At 41.2% G+C, this 18352-nt stretch overlaps 1 protein-coding gene across 3 annotated transcripts in view; it reads right to left on the reverse strand.

Annotated features, from left to right (window-relative positions):
- Nucleotides 1–18352, reverse strand: part of PRKAG2 (protein kinase AMP-activated non-catalytic subunit gamma 2) — a 213301-nt gene that overhangs the window by 17561 nt on the left and 177388 nt on the right. For all 3 annotated transcript variants that reach the window (XM_066314255.1, XM_066314256.1, XM_066314257.1), the window contains one exon: nt 10613–10722. In XM_066314255.1, the coding sequence (XP_066170352.1) occupies nt 10613–10722 (110 nt within the window). The remainder of the gene's footprint in view (nt 1–10612; nt 10723–18352) is intronic.

Here is an 18352-nt window from a genome sequence, read left to right on the forward strand (position 1 = left end):
CAGAAAACATGTAGACAGCCAACTACAGCACTTCAAGCAGTGTCCAAAATCCTACTACTCCTTCTTTCCCAGACACACAGCAGCAAAGAACACCAGCTAGAAAAATGCTCAGATGGGTGAGACAGCAAGGCTGAGGTATTACTTTAGATTCAGAAAAGACACTTCAAGAGACAGAGTTCCAAAGATAAACTACTCAAGGTGCTGAGCTTGTAGACAATCCAGAAGGAAAAGAAAGGACACTTCAAAGGATAAGTTCTTGCCCTGATCCTGCTTTATTTACTTGCAAGATATTTGTCTCCAAGAATCACAAGAATCTTCAGTTAGGTGCCATCTTGTCTAGCTTTAAAAAATATGTTTTGGAAAACCTGAGGACTGCTGAACAGACACAGCTATTGAGACAGTTCAGAATTAAATCTTTCATAAAAGACAAGAATTTTAGCCTCAGCACTGGGATATTAAACATTTGATGTAATAAATCACCAAAATTTAGTAAAGAAATACTTAAACTCAACTCCTTGGGCTGTCCTCCTAGACCACAGCTCAAGTGACACTGCTATTGCTGCCTTCAGTTGTATTGTAGAAAGTGCTACATGGCCACCTTTTAAATAAAGTAATCATGCCATCAGTTCTTAATTGTAATACTTGTCTCTTATTTAAGTAAGGTAATTACAAAGCAAAACCCCTTAACTGCTTAATTAACCCTTAAACATCTTAATTCTTCTTTGCTAAAACTGCTTGCTAGTGCAAACATTCACCCACTCACCTTCCTGCAGTTTCTGTGGGTGACCACTTTCAGTTGCCCAAAGCACTGCTTGGTGGCCAGCCAAAGCACAGGGGTGTGGAGCTGGGCTTCTGTCCAGCACTTTTAGATGTTTCAGTGATGTTCATGCAGAAAATACCCACAAGGACCTTGCTTTCTGATGATATACTGTTAGCAGCCTTTGAAGATCTCCACCGTGTCCCATCTTTGGACCTCTGACAGTGTCAATAATTCTCAACCCCAGAGTTTTTGACTGGCCTGACCTTCACTAACCCATTGTTCAGCAGCCAGAGCACATAGATTGTTGCTGCTCAACACCATGTACAAACACTCTTTAAACAAAGTGCTTTTTTGTTCTTATTAACCATGTCCTAACACACACAATGAACCACTAAAAACGGGATTTATCTGCCCAAACTTAGACGTTGTTCTGACATTCACCCTGACCTTGCATATTCACTCTGACTTCACAGTCAGCTGGGGCACGACTCACCAGCCTTCCACAAGGATTAAGCTGTATCCCACAGATGCCTTCTCCCCCCACTAAGATGTCTAGATATTTATAATTAGAAGAGCAATCCTACTTTGTGGGACTGTCTTCTCCAAGATTCTACCCTTTAAGCAGAAGAGTCACATTTCAGCAAAAGAACACAGCAATTAAATACTAGATATATCATAGACCACCTCAACAATAGCTCCTATTCCACTACACTGAGCACAACAGGAACAAGCTTTTCTTACAGCATGAACTCATTACACTGGGAATATGCTGAATAAAAGAACAGACTAATTTAGGTCAGGCACAGCCTCTGGAGGTCACTGTTCCTGCACACTGTTCAAACATTTCCACTGCAAATCTGAAGGAGGACAAAGCCTCTTCCAATACAACAGTCATTACCAAGAAAGCAAGAGACACCCAGACATCAAAGTCCTGTTACTCAGGTAGAATATTTGGAAAACCTTGTCCCTTATGGTCAGCAAGCTCCTAAAATAGCTGGATTACCTGGCAGTGAAACCAGGAACAGCCACAGAAGATTTCACCACACTGCAGAGTAAGTTTTTCCTCACTGCTGGGAAACACTGAAAGAGACACTCCTTCTTCCGAGATCCCAGGAATTTTACAAGCCCTTGCAGAAATGCTCTCTCCAGTAAATATCTGTGAATGAGAGAACCACCTGAAAGGAAAACTCAGGCTGAGCTCGTTTTCAAAAATTCAGTGTGTGTACAACACACACAATTTGTTTTACCTAACCCTGTGTTATGTAAACTGTAACCATGTCCACAAGTAACCAGTGGTTTCAGACTTGTCTTCCTGGACTGTCCCATAAGGAAAGGAGGGTGACTGCTGCTGTTGGAATAATTGGCTTCATTTGCCTTGCAAGAAAATTCCTGTCCTTGACAAACTGCTGTGAGAAAAGAGCTGTCACAGTTCCTGGTGCTAAAGGGTCAGAGCTGAGTAGAGAATCCTACTGAGCTGAAAAACACAACTCAGCACCACTGCCTTATGACAAAATTCACTGAAAAGTCTCAAAGGTGGCAGAAGTAAGGAACAAAGCTCTGCAACCCCTTCAGATATGCCAGTATCAAGCAAGAGGATGATGCAAATCATGGTCCAGAGGCATGGGCAGCATTCAAAGACCTGCCAGAACATCTATGGTGTGGCTGCCATCAAAAGGCAGGATGATATATGTGTACCTGTTTCACTGTGTGAGCCAGCATCAGTCACCTGCCTCAAAAGCCCCTAATGTAACCCCAGGAAATGTCTATTTTATCAGATCACAACAGAAAGGAAGGAGCTCCTTACAATCTTTGGCACAGAGCTCCCATAAAAGCAGTATCAGACCCAGCAAATGCTTGACATTTTTATCATCTCTGATCCTTGATGGATGGATGCTCCAAGGTGATCCTGAACATTCATCATCATTTTCACGGATAAGTTGACAAATTCCTAGTGTATTTTTATTCCCAAGTATTTTTAAGGGAAACAAAACTATAGAGGACAAATACCTCCAAAAAGACACATGTGGACCACAGTATCACACCCAAATCTTTCAGGCAGACCCTGAGAAACAACCACCCTTCCTAGCATAACCAAGTATAAAGTTTGACATGCAGTTGAAAGGAATTTGCAAGAGGAAGGCACCCAGTCTTAGCAGACTGGGTAGGAATAGCTGAAAAACTAAAGGCAGTTGGATTTCTACAGCAGTACACTCACATGTTTTAAGAACCAAGCACCAAGGCATGGAGGGGCTTCTCAATGGCTTCCCCTTGCAAAGGGGGAAAAGTTGTATACTTTCAAAGGAATATGGTGTTATCTCTGTCTTCACAACATGAGCAAATGTGGCAAAGTCACTCCAGACACACACTTTGTTCTCACCATTAAGAGCATGAAGGTGGAAGAAAAAGTTACTCTGAGAATTCCTTCTTCAAGAGGCCAAGCACTCCCATTTCAATTGTTCTTACCAAGTAGGAAGACACCTGGTGTTTGCTGGAACAGGAAAACCATCAGGGCTTTGCTGTAACCTTTGTACAGCATAAAACCTGGGCAACCCACACTTTACTCCTTGGTTCAAGTGTGTTTATGAGCCAGGACTCCCGAATTAGGCAACAGTTCCTAGCCCAACATAAACAGGACTGTGTCTAAGTAGCATGGCGAGTTCTCTGGCTGCCCACATCTGAGCAAGTCTCCAAGAGACGAAAAAGAAAACACTGCTGCAGGTAAAGCTGATGGTGTGGCTAACAGGTCTCCCCTGCTCCTCTCTCACACCACCAGGATTTCAGGCAGTGCTCCCTCTGTACGAGGCTGCCACCTGAACAAAGCCCATGAAATATTATTTGGGAACATGTTATAAACATATTGCTGACTTGAAAATATAACTCTGCTACAGAGCTCTTTGGGCAGCTCTCCTCTTCCTTGCTGTTGGCATCACCTTCAAAGGACTTTCTCCTATGAGCTAAGTTGGAATACTCCTGCATTCATCCCCAGATCACACAATTATCATCCTGATAATACGAAAGCAATACAAGCTAGATATTCACCAAGTCCATAATGCACTTTCACTTTGAAGCAATTCACACTGGGAAACATATTTAACATGTAATTCCTTTTTTTTTTTTTTTTTTTTCTTCAAATAAAGCTGTGATGCCCAATCCAGATATCTTTTTAACTTACACAGAACTACTGTCCTGTAAAGGAGCTATTTTGAAAAGTTAAAAATCTCTCTTCTGGTGCATTTATATAATTCAGTGTTTTTACAAACTGGCTTGTCTGAGGAGACTAAACCAGAATGAAGAACACAACCAAACATCTCATCATTATGACTGCTGCACTCAAATTCATTTTCCAATAATTTTCTGCTCTGGTCTATGAATTTGTTAGAAGCATTTCCTCCTCAAAGGACTATACTGTTAAACAAAGAGCCTACTTAAGGACAATAAAGACTCTTGCCTAGGGCAAGGGACAAGCGCGCGAATTTCCTCTTTTACCTTCCCAAGTAGATTTGAGAAACACTGGACAAACCTGTTACTAACTGGGCAGCTACATTTCCTTCAACATCTGAAGGATGTCCTCTAGCTCAGGTGGAATTTTTGAAAGCTTGTATGAAACCAGACCAAAATTTATTTATCTTTTGCAGGTGATGGAAAGGGAACACTCCTGGTTAGATCATGCACTTCTTATTGCCATAGCTGAGTAAAATTTAAGATGAGATGGTTTAATACCCTTCAGGGCCAAGCCAAACCCCAGAAATAACTAATTATTATTAGGAGAGTCTTACCCTCAAGTTAAAACTATGCACATATTCTAGATTTCTCCCCCAGGAGCAAGTGCCATGTCCACATGTAATTCATCCCCACACCACATGCCTGTGGAAAGGTCCCAGTCCAGCTGAAGACACCAAACCAAGTCCTGCACTGATGTTGTGTGTCAATGTGTCCAAATTGGAGCTTTCTGCAGTCAGATTTCACACCACAATGGGCTGAGAGGGAACATCAGGTAAATCTGACAGGCAGAGCCAGTGGGATCAGATGTACAGGGAAGGGCACAGAAACTCCTTCACAGATCACAATCTTACCCAAAAAGGGGTGATGGGGCAGAGAAGGTAAGAAGAATAATACATAACTTTCACTCAGGCAAGCACAAACACCTTACCTACACCCTGTGTAGAAATTTCTGCTTCCTATTGATTCTGAGAGCTGCAGGAATTAAACTTCTGTGCTTGTATACCAGCAACAGGAGAAGTTCTGAAAAAACACAGCAGCCTTCCCATATTATGCTACTGATTCCAGCCTGATCTCAATGAAGGGAGCTTTTATGTGGCTGCTCAACTGCCTCAGCCCACATGCTGGTTAGAGGCTAAATTAGATGATTCTCTTACAGTTCTGTGGGCAGGGTAAGCAAGGAGGGGTATTCACACTCCTCAGAAATGCAGACAGCAGCAGCTTCATCGGGGAAAAACCTCAAAGCCAAGCAAGGGACAGACAGTCAACCCTTTTGTAAAGCTGTGTGACAGCAGACCCAGAGTCTGCTGTGTGGTTCTGGGAGCAAACCATTCTGCAGCATTATTCCTGGAAGCCTCATTTATCTCATTACCGTGGTGAGAGGCAACACCCCAGTCAAGAATGACCTGGAGAGAATCAGAATAATAAACCCACTTACTGAATACAGTCAGCACAAGGAAGAGAAATTAAATCTTCTTCCATGCTTCTAATGTTGAATCCATTGCATGCTCTGCAGAAGTTACAAGGTATATTTACTGTCAGCTTGTGAAATCACTGAAGAAGTTTCCAGAACACTGTTTAAAAGTGTTTTTTCAGTTATGTGGTAAAAAATTATTTGGGCTCTTACTAGAGTGACAGGTTCTGACAAAAGCCTGCACTGGTGATAACAACATCTGGTCCACTTACACCCTAAGCAATTTCATTAAACAGGTTAAATAATTTAACCGAGTCACGCAAAGATTTCTTCACCATACAGAAGGAAATAAAAGCAAAGAGTCTTTAGGATTCTGAAAGCTTATTCTGATGACTGTTTCCACATAAACACGATTTTTAATAGTTTATTAACTGCTGGACAAACGCTTTAAAAACAGTTTCAAGGTCATGGTGAGCAAAAGCTACTTATGTTTTACTACTATAACCCAAATTTACTAGTAACAGGTAAGAATATCATTTAGTCTAAGATCAGATAGAGCTTTTGACCCAAAGAGAGCTTATGCAAACTCCACAAGGCACAGTCACCACATCTGTTAACAGGTCATTTTTGGGCCTGGAGATTGTTGCTTGATACAAAGCAGGCAAGTCTCCATCTAATACTCACCTTCTACACTCCTCTTCAGGGGTTAATTGCTCTGTGCTAGAAAACAAGCTAATCCTTCTCATCTTTGTGTAGTCTGGGCAAAGCCACAACAAATTAATACATTTCTTTCAAGGTCAGACAAAAATCTGGCCTTAAGAAAGCTTTTGGAGTTAAGCTTCAGAGATTGCTATAAGCTAGGTAAGAGGCATTTCCTTAAAAAATGCTAATACAGTTCAGGATGGGGTGGGGGTGGAATGCATTGGTCTCCAAGAAAACCAGATGCATGCAGCAACAAGGAAAATCTGAAATCACATTAGATGGTGTTAGACAAAGTAACCTGGCAGGCAGAATGTGAACGGAGTGTTGCATTTCATTAATCTTTGAATTTAATACAGGAACTGTTTTGTTTTCCATCAAAGGAGAAGATCAGATTGCTGTGTCACTGAATGTACCTGATACAGGTTAAAACCAACAAAAAGAAAGGCAAGGCAGACCTGGGTGTCCCCTCCTTCCCCCAGATCATCTGCACACCAAATGCATGAACCCTTGCACAGTGCTCACATGCTGTGCTCAAGACACAAGCTGGTGACCAATAAATCTGCATTCAGCTCAGGGGTTTCCTGAAGTCTGTCAGGAAGACAATCCAGAGCCATTTATATTCAGCTTAATTAGAATGAAGAAGAACAGTTATGAAGAACAGTAAGTTAATACTTAGAGCAGCCCTTCAAGAGACAACCTCCCTAACCCCTCCCAGGGGCTGTGAAGGGTTTCTTCTCCTGTTTACATCCCAGGAGACGTGTAAAAGACAAGAAAGTTTATCCACTGTGAGCTGCACACTGTTGCAACTTGCCCAATTTCCCCATCATCCACAGAGTCAAATTTCCAGACTTCACAGGAAAGCTCATAACATCTAATTGCCTCCTGACTCCCTTCCTGGTCAGATGAGACTTTATGAAGTTTCTTTAATGTGTGCCAAGCAAAGACAGTATCTTCCCTGGGAAAATCCAAAGGCAGCAGCTTGTGACAAACAAGGAGCACTCGTGGGTCACAGGCAGGAGAATGCCACAGCCACGAAGTTCAATATGATTCTATAAATATTTATGAGGAGCAAAGAAGTATTAATAAACTGAAAAGGTGAAAGAACAGTCCACAGTCAGTCCAAAGCAAGAAAACTGAGCCAGCAAACACTTTCCCAGGCAACATCTGCCACTTCCAGGGTTCAGCATGGGACAGGCACCACTCCAGGCAGGCAGACCAGATGCAGATCCTGTTTTGGGGAAGCTCTAAATGAAACCTCACTGAGGCAAACTGAGCTGTGCAAGTTGGCCCCAGGCAGGTAAACAGAGCTCAGCACACTGCATTTATTTATTTAGTGTGGATGCTGGATGCCAAAGGGCACATTGTCCTGCTGAAGCACAGTTCTCCACCACAGGGGCTGATGCTCAGCAGAGGTGCGAGAGCCACAGCACAGCTGTCACAGCCACATGCAGGTGACAGATGAAACACACCACACGTGTGCTCTGGACACTCCAGCACTGGGAGCTGCCCATGCTGCAGTCAAGCTCCCCAAGCCTTCTCACTGACACATAAGCAGGGCTGAAGAGACTCAGCCCTTTCCTGCTCTTTATGAGCTGCTGTTTCAAACCTTCTATTTCCGATGTAAGGGCACCTCACCATTACCTCTCTTAGGGCTAAAACAAGATGCCTTTTGAAACTTCACAATTCCCTCACAGACACTGAGACTAAACATTTACTTTCATGAATCAGTGTTGCTTCAGTGGGACGACTGGGGCCACGTTATATAAGGGCAACATCTCCAATTTCCCCACAACTAACAACAGGTTTAGAATACTTTCCAAAGTATCTCATGAATAGTTTTCCAGGGTAGAAGCATTTGATGTGTGCTGTGAGTGCTGACCAGCAGAGGGAGACGGGATACTGTCACCAAACAAAAATCCAAAATCCAGAATCTTTCAAGGGATGCCAGGAGAACACAACCCATCTCCATTTTTCCTTCTTCCTCCACTCCAACTTTTATTAAGGCAGGCAAGAAGTGAGCGCCTAAATTGTTTGTTTTAGCTCTAATATTATTAAAAAACTGAATTCAAATCACTGGAGAACTTTCTCAAGGCACCAGGTCTTTTTTTTTTTTTTTTTTTTTTTTTTTTTTTTTTTTTTTTTTTTTTGGTGAATGTTTTCTGTTTGTTTTTATATTAGGTGAAACACTGATGTAGGTAGGATGAAACAGACCCAGGAAAGACAAATATCCATTTGAGAGGATTCATGGACGCTAAATGTTTCAGACCTGTGTCTTCAAAGTACAAACTGATACAAAGTCCTGAGGTACTGGACAATAAGTAATTTATACATTAAAAATTAAAACGCAAGGAACAGTTTGGAAGTTTTATTTGAGCACCCTTACTGGGTTAATTCTCCACCATGTACTTATTCTGCTGTTTTAGACAAATTAAAAAAGCTACTGTATTTTATATTCCATACATGTTTGTGCCCCAGCCACAATAAAACTGAATGACCATAATGTGTTTTGAAGACTGGATGGTGGCACATTAACACAGGGTGCCAGGTAAAGAACTAAACAGAAATACTGAACAGAAATATTTAAAACACCTCCTAACAGTGTAGGCCTGGTCAGCATTCACATCTACCTTTTTAGTGTTTTCTTAAATTGTTTTGCAAAACCTGCTAAGTTGCAAGATAGTGCTCATGCTGGAAGAGGACTCCTGCTTTACAGTATCATGACTTTATGAATTAAAAGTAATGCAAGTGGATTAAATGTAATAATGCAAAGTCAAAAAAATGCAGTTTAGAGGGGAAAAAAAAAGCTCCTCACTTGCAATACAAAGTCAAGATTTGGTAAATATTTATTGTATACTAGAGTCTGAATGAGACACTCCAGACTTCTCTTCTACCACCACTTCTTTCAAGTATCAGAAGAAGCAGACTGAGAATATGACTCCATGATCACAGACCAAGGCACTCCTCTAGCTGTAATCCATGACAATCATTAGCAATGCCAAATAAGACAGGGATTTTGGTGTAGTGCTGGTGGCAGTTTGTCCACCACCATTAAGTTACCTGTTCTCCTTTATGGTGAAAACTCCCAAGTTTCACTCACTCACACTCTGCTTCCCCAGGTGTTACCTTACACTGGCTCACCACCTGCAGAGGAAAACTCTCACTCCTTGACATTAACATCCTTTGCACAGCTCCAGCAATGACAACTGGTATCTGGTTTGATGTCACTCATCAAGAGATCCAGAGACTCCAAAAGGAATTGGTGGCCACCCCCAATGGCCTCAAGATTAACTGGTAAAAGGAATAAAGAACAAGCATCTCTCCAACTGCAAGTGACCAGGCTCAAACCTTTGACCCAGGTGAGCACAGATAATGCAGGTTTGTGGGTCATGCCCACTGCAGACACCAAGTCCCAGCACATTATCTCATAGAGCAAGGAAAAAAATATTTTGGAATGAAAAGAGGCCAACAGTCTTTGAGAAGAGCTGAAAGAGTGAACCTCATCATCCTAAATCTGATTTTTCAGCTCAAAGAGGTCTAAATTTTTTTATCAAGAGCTGACAGTCATCCTTTCTTTCAGGCAGAGGAAAGGGAACACTGCAGAACTTTTCCCCCTCTAAGATGGTCAAAAAGTCCATGTAGATTTTTCACCTTTCAGATCACAGCACTCAATCCAGCACTATATACAATTATCTGATACACAAGATGGTTCTGTGAATGTTTTGGGACTGAGTATGTGTTACATGGCTGCCCCTGACTCTGGAAAGCTGAGATCTGAGCAGACCAGACCAAAATTACTAAAGGGGCTTAGTTAAGTCAGAGTTGGAGCATCTTTACAAGGAAAAACACACTGAAACAGCAAAAACCAAAGCAAGCAAAAAAAATACCAATTGCAAAATCCAGGAAACAAAGAAAGCCACAGCATTCTACCACACTGCAGAACAGATTAGCCTGTTTCTATAGCAGGCAGTTAATGCCTTCTTTTGGCAAACAAATTCTCCAGACAGAGCCAAGAGTCTAGCAGATGATTTACTGATTAAATGCAAAATGAGAAGCTGAAAACAAAAATTTTCTGGAGAATGTAATAATTTGCATAATTAAGCCATCCATTTGAGTCCTAAACTGTCTTATCAGTAGAGCAGGAACAGGCTCAGAGCACCTGGGTACTCTTTAGCTGTTGCACAAGGATCTTACACCAAATGTCTTTACAGAGATTCAGGTAGCCAACACAAATCTGGGCTCATCTGAAATGTTTATTTTTGGACAGAGATTTCAACTGCAAACCAAATCCCATCCCCTCTTTTTGCTCTGCTAGGATGTCTTTCCCCAACTCCTCCTCCAGCATAACATGAAAGACACACTTGAAACAACACAGTTTTGCACAGTCAAAGCACAGCACGATGGCAGTGCTTCTCTTCAAGAGATCAAATTTCATTTAACGCTCAGGAAACACTCATTGGAAAAAAAAGAAAAAAAAAAAAGAACTGCAAGCAAAGGCAGACTGAAAGGAGGATACTCACTTGTAGCGTAGTGTCGAAAACAACAAGCTTAGAGCTTGTTGGAACAATGTCATAACACTTGTGTGACCTCATGAATCGCACATAAATGTCACTTTCCGATTCTTCAAGTGCTGCAAGTAAAAACATTACGTTGTTTTATTTAAGTAACCTTTAAAAAAATAAAAGAGTAGCAGAAAAAACATGCCAAATCAACTGAACACCGCTGCAGAAGGACAACCCTAAAGCAAAACTCAAATGCAAGCTTTCAGATCTGGGCAGACAGTCACAGGTTTGCACTTTGCATTTCAGACTCATCCTTCCTTTCAGATTAAATATGACAAAGACAAAATGCATTGTTCTTCTTTGATGAGAAAGGACTTCCATGCTGAGGAGTTACATTCTTAAAAAAAAAAAAAACAAAACTCGTTTCTTTTTTTTTTATCCTAACAGCAACCTACTGGAATATGCATCTCAACACTATTACACACAGAGGAAGACAGTTTGAAACTTAAGCAGTGTCAGGCTTCACTAACTCAAGCTCCTTAAATTAGTATTCTTGAATCTTTATTGCTACCTGTTTCACTTTTCACATAGTAATCTCATATTTTCTAAAGAGGCAGCAACCAAGTTCCGTAATCAGCTCCATTCTCTTCAGGCTGCACAGAAAATCACAACTCCAACACTTTGTTTCTAAAACCAGGATCCACGTGGCTGAAGTGATTTAAGTGTTGTATGTCTGTAGCAAGGACATGCAATCCTGTCCATATTACCTTAAATTTCCTCTGCATTTGTTCAGATGTATGTGCATACAACAAACCCAGATACATTAACTTTTTCCTTTTTTTAAGCAGTTTGGCTCTCCATTCTTTCCAGCAGGTATCTAGAACTTGGTCAAGGATAATCCCTCCATCAGAGATGTACCCTTTAGACCCTCTAATGATTCCATTACAGAAACTTGGATGCACATTACATTTTTGAAGAGCACAATAAAAAAAGACAAAAAAACCCAACCTTGAAATACCTACTGACCATAAAAGAACTCTATAGGGAGTTAAAACCTCAAAATTCTCATTTTCTAGATATGCACAAAATCAGTTCTCTTGCTCTGGATAAATTGTAATTTCCACCAAATGGCTCAGCACAACCTTTTTAGTCCAAATTTACAGAAGCAAAGCTGGATCTCCAGGATCCAGCACCTTCTACACACTGAGCCAAGTCCTTCATTTCCTACTCCCATAACTCTTAAAATAAATAAATGAACAAACAAACAATCAGCAAGTCTGGCCTTTAGAAAGTTATGGCTGTTTCTACAATCCAAAGTGCAGTCCCAAGAGTCCTTATTTACTTCAATCTCAAATTTGTAAACAGGTAAGATACCATAGGTAGAAATAAGCATGGGAACACCTCAAATGCCACCAGAATAGTGAAATCTCCATCCCTGGACATGTTTAAAAAATGTGTGCATGTGGCACTCGGGGACATGGGATGGTGAACACAGTGCTAACAGCTGGGCTTGATGATCTTAAAAGGTTTTTTCCAACCTAAATGATTCAATGATTCTATAAACCACAAAACAACCAGCTGAAACAAATGAACACCCTCACAGCACATCGTGGCTCCACTGAGTCTTGCCAACTCACTAACAATTTTTAAATGTATCAGGATAAGCACAATGAAGGTGTGCCCATAAACCCTCCTCTCACCATACATTCCCACCCTCCAAACACAACTTCACCTGGACCTCAGCAATCCCCAGCCAGATGCAAAGGAATGGTTAAATGTTATCTCACCCTGTGCTGTCTTCCTAGTTCAGGGGAGACACCACAAAGTGACTGCTTCCCTTTAATTTTAACTGGAGAGTTACAATTAAAAATACTCAGAAGCATGAGGTAGCCATGTGTGAGCACTGTTAACACCCCTGTAAATAGCTAGGAAACTCCAGCAGCATCTGGACAAGGATCCAATTGTCCAGCTGGAACTGAGGTTTGTTTCTACAGAAGATCCTTATACTCTAAGTAAGTACAATGCACCACTTTATGAGTTACTAACTAAACATGCAAAAAATCAGCAGCACTGATTTAACTCTCATGTCCTACACAGCTCCATCAAGTGCCTGTTGGAAAGGATATTTAAGACCTTCTACCACCTTCAGCTCCCTGGGAACACTGAAGAGCTGCCAGAGCCCAATTCTTTGTGCAGATGTGTGTTATGTCTACATTATGTACACAGCTGTTCAATAGAGAGGAAGGTCTCCCAAACCTAAGGCTCAGGGATGCACTCACATCCATCTTTCCTGCACAGCAAACTGCATAGGGCAAAATCTTCCTTACAGCTCCTCTCCCCTTCCAGAGGACAAACTCCTGCTTTGGGTTGTATCCAATCATCACTGCGCTGCAAGGGTAAGTGAGCAAATAACAACATTTCTACTTTATCATCTGCTTAGTTTCTTGTTCCAGTCTGATTTGTGTTCCCAATAACTGCCTTTTCATTCTGCAGCTTCTGCAGCACCTGCAAAGCAGTATTTCCTTTGGATGGACACAGACAGATCCCTTCTGACTTGACTTACAACCTCCCTCGGTCTCTGCACGTCATCTCTGGTCTGCACCCCAGATCATCTGCCCAGCAGGGAGGAGATATGAACAGGAGATAGAACAGAACTGCCTCCAGCCAAGCCCCAGCTCTCCACAGCTCATGATCTGGGAATCAGCTGGCTCACAGAGCACATTCCCAGCAGGAGACATCCGAATCTAGAGCAGGATCGGGGAGGAGAAGAATGCACTGATAAGTAGCTGAATGTGTATTTCTGTGGGGGTGCTCACTCATGCAAGCTCAGCTCCTGAAGATTCATCTGGAAGTTATTTTGCAAGTGGACATTGCCCATGTGCACCCCCTCTCCCCAAGCCATTGGTGAAGGCAAAAATATCCAAACTCCCAGTGCTGCTTTTTTGCCATTTTGAATGGAGCAGAAAGAGAAGTCACCTGGAAGGTTACAAATAAATCCTGTCAGACAATTTAACACCTGAAGTTGAGCACCTTGTCATACAGGATTTTACAGATTCTCTGCACTGGCATTTTATTTGCTTCTATTGTTAGAGATCCTTTAAAGAGCAAAAGATCAATCTATTTGTATTTCTGCCACTTTGCTCCCCAATCATATTCACCAAAATGACTTTTACTTTCTTCCTTTCACTGAGACATGCTTTTGTTTTTTATTGCAGTCAGTAGATGTTATTTATAAGAGCATCATAACTTTTTTTTTTGGACAGATTAATTATTCAACAATACTGACTCAGAGATTGCAGTGGGACTCAGCACTAAGCATAACTGTCTCTTCAGAGAATTCTAAGGTAGAGCTACCATCTGAAAATTCATGAATGACACAGAAACTTCGGCAGCATTGCTGAAGCCATTTCCTCAGAGATCTAGTGAACAGATGCCTTCAGTTCCAGTCATACTTTTGCCACCACACAGGGTGCTCTCCTGCTACAGCTTTCCTCTCAGAATTCCAAAGCCCTCAAAAGCAGAAAAAGAACACAAACAAACAAACATTTTTAAAAGAAAGTGTCTGCAGACAGAGAATAGGAATATAATGTCAACACTTATGGAAAAGCCTTCAAATACTGCAACATAAAAAACCTACAGAAAGTTCCTCAGAAGGGTCTATTGCAAGCCACAGGCAGCATTTCTGGGCTCTGCTCTTACTGGGCTGACCCAACACAATCCTGGACCACACAGTGCTTCCTGACTTCAACAATACAACATCACCACCTTTCCTACTGTATTTTATGTTACAGCTGTTTAATGCTCGTGGTATCAGTCATATTTCAAGTTGAGTCACTGGTTCCAGGAGCATTTGAAAGAAAGACACAGGTTCCACAGAGGCTGGGTTCTCTCACCTTCTTTAAAGTGTCAGCTCCACCACAGCACCCCTGTCCTCATGGTTAGATTGAGGGCTGGGACCTCTGGCAGCTCTCAGTCATTTGAAGAACTCAAACTTATGAACCTAAAGCTTCTTACTAACCTAAACAAGTGTCAGTATAACTGACTTCTCAAAGTTTCATAGGAAATTAACAGCCAAATTGAAAAGGCCCTTTAAAAAGCAGGGAAAAAGCAGCCGAGAGCAGTATGTAAAATATACACTCAGCTAACTGCCTAGGCTGGTGAACAGCTTGGAGGAAGACAGAAACCACAAATATACACAGTAATTGCCTCATTCTCTCTGATTTTTTAAATAAGAATCAGAATGGAAACTGTGCAACTTCAAAAGCTTAAGAGTTTTCTAAGTTTAAGAGTTTTCTTAGAGCAGCAGGAGCTGAGCTAAGCACTCCCAGCTCTACTTTTCACCTTGACTATTAAGGGCATAAGCATCTCCCCTCATCCAGATCCAATGGATAAAAAAGGAAATGGAGAAGTGGAAATGTAATTTTGTGATGTACTCACTTGTACTGAACAACCTAGTTAGGGGAAAACACATCTTATTTTCTGTTACTGCACATACATATATCTGCACTTCAGGGCACTCCAAGCCATACTTCTATTTTTAAAGCCACATGATATGCTGAATATCACATTTCACACGCCAGAAAATGAAAATATTGAAAGACCAAAGATTTTTCCATCACGGTGTTTACTATGGACCTAATCCAACAGCAATACATTAAGTCAAATTTATTAGTGTAATTACACTGATAAACTTAATGAAAAGGTGTCATGCCAAAGCACTCTATACTATTCTTATATGTATCTATAAATACAGACATGTATTTATATATACATATTTATATTTCTCCTGCCCTTTCCTTACCCTAGAAGCTACCCAGGACAATCTTTGCTAGGATCCACAGCAAAGATCAGCTTAGCTGTGCCAAATGCTGCCAGAAGTCACCAGGGTGAGTAATCACTTCAATAAGCCAGGACAAGTTACCCTCTCTCCCTCCTGTTACAGATAACCCTCGGCAGGGAAGACAACAGGTAAAAGACATCATTAACCTTGTAAATTGTTCTTCTGGCTGTGGTTTTATCTGAAAGCTGTCACCAAAACTGGCTTTAAAGTTTCTGATAACTCCTGGCCTGAATTTACTGAAGGAGTTCCTTAATATCCTTGAAAACCTCCCACACAGCTTTCACAGTGCTGGAGATTGTAGGAGTTCTAGTATAAGTCACTCACATAACATAAATCTGAAAAACCCATCCACAATGGATACAGCTCATCCACTCCAAGAGCAACAGTGACACTACTCAGAAGGAACCATGAACTATTCCTCATCACCAGGCTCTAGAACACAGCTTTTAAGGGAAATAGAGACATCTGAATGAAGCAAGGTTTCAAAAATAATGTTCTGGGAGTCAAATGACCAGGTAGGATTTTATCAGCATTTTTCAGCAATAGAAAGACAGGAACAATAGAAAGGCAGGACTCGCTGTGTACAGGATGTTGCTGTGATCATGAGCAGGAGCTTTACTTCAGCCTACCTTCTGTTACAAAATATGGCTCATTTAAGCAGATTTTTAGGTAGGTTTGAATGCTTCACAAATTAAAATGTACATGGGATAACCACTGAAGAGCTCAGGAACCGAGGAGCTGGCAGAGAAGTGCAGGAAACTGGAATTTTGTCACAGAATAATGCAGTAAGGGGACATGACTGCTCAGTCTGCTGAGCTGTCTGCTAAACAACCAAGAACACAGGAAACAGTGGACAAGAAACCAGACACCAGAAGCTGAACCAATGTCAGACTTGCTAAGAAGGGAATACTAACATAGTTTAAGAAGGGCAGGCACAGGAGAAAAGAAGTAGGTTCATGCTGTATTAATTTGATTTCTGTTTATTCATGAGGAAACTTATCTCAGAAAAAGAAAAAAAACCCCACCAAAATAACCACCCATTTAATCAGCCACAGGGTAAGACTAAGGGGTAAAAAAAGGCAGAAAAAGCAGGAAGAGATGGTCACAAGAATACCTGCTCTGTGTGGCAGGAGATACATCAGAGACTCAGAGAATATCCTGAGTTGGAAGGGACCCCCAAGGATCAGAGTTCAGCTCCTGGCTCTACACAGGACAGACCCAAAAGTTTCAGAATATGCAACAGAAAAACTCTGTTGCAGAGATGGCAGCCAAGACTAGCAATGTACTTCTTCCAATTATACAGAGGAAAAAACAAACAGGTTTACAGTCCAAGATATGAGAAATAGTATGATGATAGTGATAGGAGTTGACAACTCCACCACAAGCTGAACGGCTTTCGAATGCAAGGAGCAGGAATAAAGGATGTAGAAACAGAAACAAGACTTTCTTTTTCTTTCTGAGAACTGCAAAGAGCTTTAAAATATCCTGGAAGACCACACACTGAAGTTCCACAGTAGCATTATTCAGGCAGCCACAGGCTATGGGATATGGATGTTGCAGATTGAACATTTCCCACCCGGATCTAAAGGAATGTGTTAGCTGGCAGACACAGATTACAGCAAGTTTATAGATGTAAGAAACTCTGATACAAAGAATTGATAGGGAATGCATCAAGAGATCAGTATCAGGAGCTTCTTCAGCGTTCCAAGATTAATTCAATTGCACATTACAGCACAGATATATGATGTAGAAAAGAGAGGAAAAGGACTTTAAAAAGAAGTGTGAGCACATAGGAACAACAGAGAAAGGAGCTCTCCCCCTTGCTAACTGCACCTCATCCTGCAAATAGGAAGAGGGTCTAGAGGCACAGAAAATAAGAGAGGAGAACAGGTACAGGAACAGATAAATAACAGTGATTAGAGAAGTAAATGCACCATCTTGTTGCTCAGGTCTTCAGAAAAAGGTTAATCCTTCTAATAACAGTAACAAGCTAAAGAAACACATCTTTAAGAACGATATTCAAAATTGCTTAAGGCACTTTCAAACATAACCTTCTGCATTGCATACATCTACCTTTTATCTACCTTTTTTTTTTTTTTTTTTTTTTTTTTGGGCACACATTTTCGTGTCTTTTCTGAATTCTAGTCAGTGCAACTGTTCAGTCACTTTGGATCACCGAGGTAATTGAGATGTTTTCTCCCCTTGTCACAAGGAGCTGCTTCATGCAGAGACAGCAGGTTATTATGTGTGCAAACAGGAGTCACCCTAGCTAAAAACAATCATTCCTGAACTCTGCAAGTTCCTTAAGAGGAAGATATACCACCAGTCTATAGGAAAGTCAAACAAATTCAAACCGACCTAGAATTCCTAGAGTGTATTGAAGCAAGTTATTAAAATCAGTGTATTTGTAAGCACCTACAAAGGCAGCTCATCAAAAGCAAAGAAAAAAGGCAACATGGCTGTGTCAGGAACAGTTCATGCTAATCAGTTTTCACCCAGAATAAAACGATCAACTGGATGAAAAACAAGGTAGACACAAAATAAAAATAATATTAAAAATATCACAGTATGCTTGAGACACTAATTTTAAAGCAAGCATGGGTATCACTGCATGAGGAGAAGACAGGGCAGAGTCACCCCATGGCATCTGCCTAACGAGCAATCCCTGCTGCAGGAAAAAAAAAAAAAAAAAGTAATAAGCTTTTTTATCAGAAGGTTTGCAAGACTGGATGACAATTGTGTGTTTTTAAAAGACATGGACTCCAGTTCAAACTCTTCCCCAAGCTGCAGCATCTGCAAGGCTCACCTTATGCCAATCAGGTAGTGCAGAACAGCATGCAAGCTCATGCTGCAGGACTTTCCATTTCTACAACTCACTCTGGAAGTGCTTCTACCAGTAGTTTGGTACTTCCCATTAC

This window comes from Sylvia atricapilla, chromosome 1 (assembly GCF_009819655.1).
Source record: "Sylvia atricapilla isolate bSylAtr1 chromosome 1, bSylAtr1.pri, whole genome shotgun sequence".
NCBI classification, from domain to species: domain Eukaryota; kingdom Metazoa; phylum Chordata; class Aves; order Passeriformes; family Sylviidae; genus Sylvia; species Sylvia atricapilla.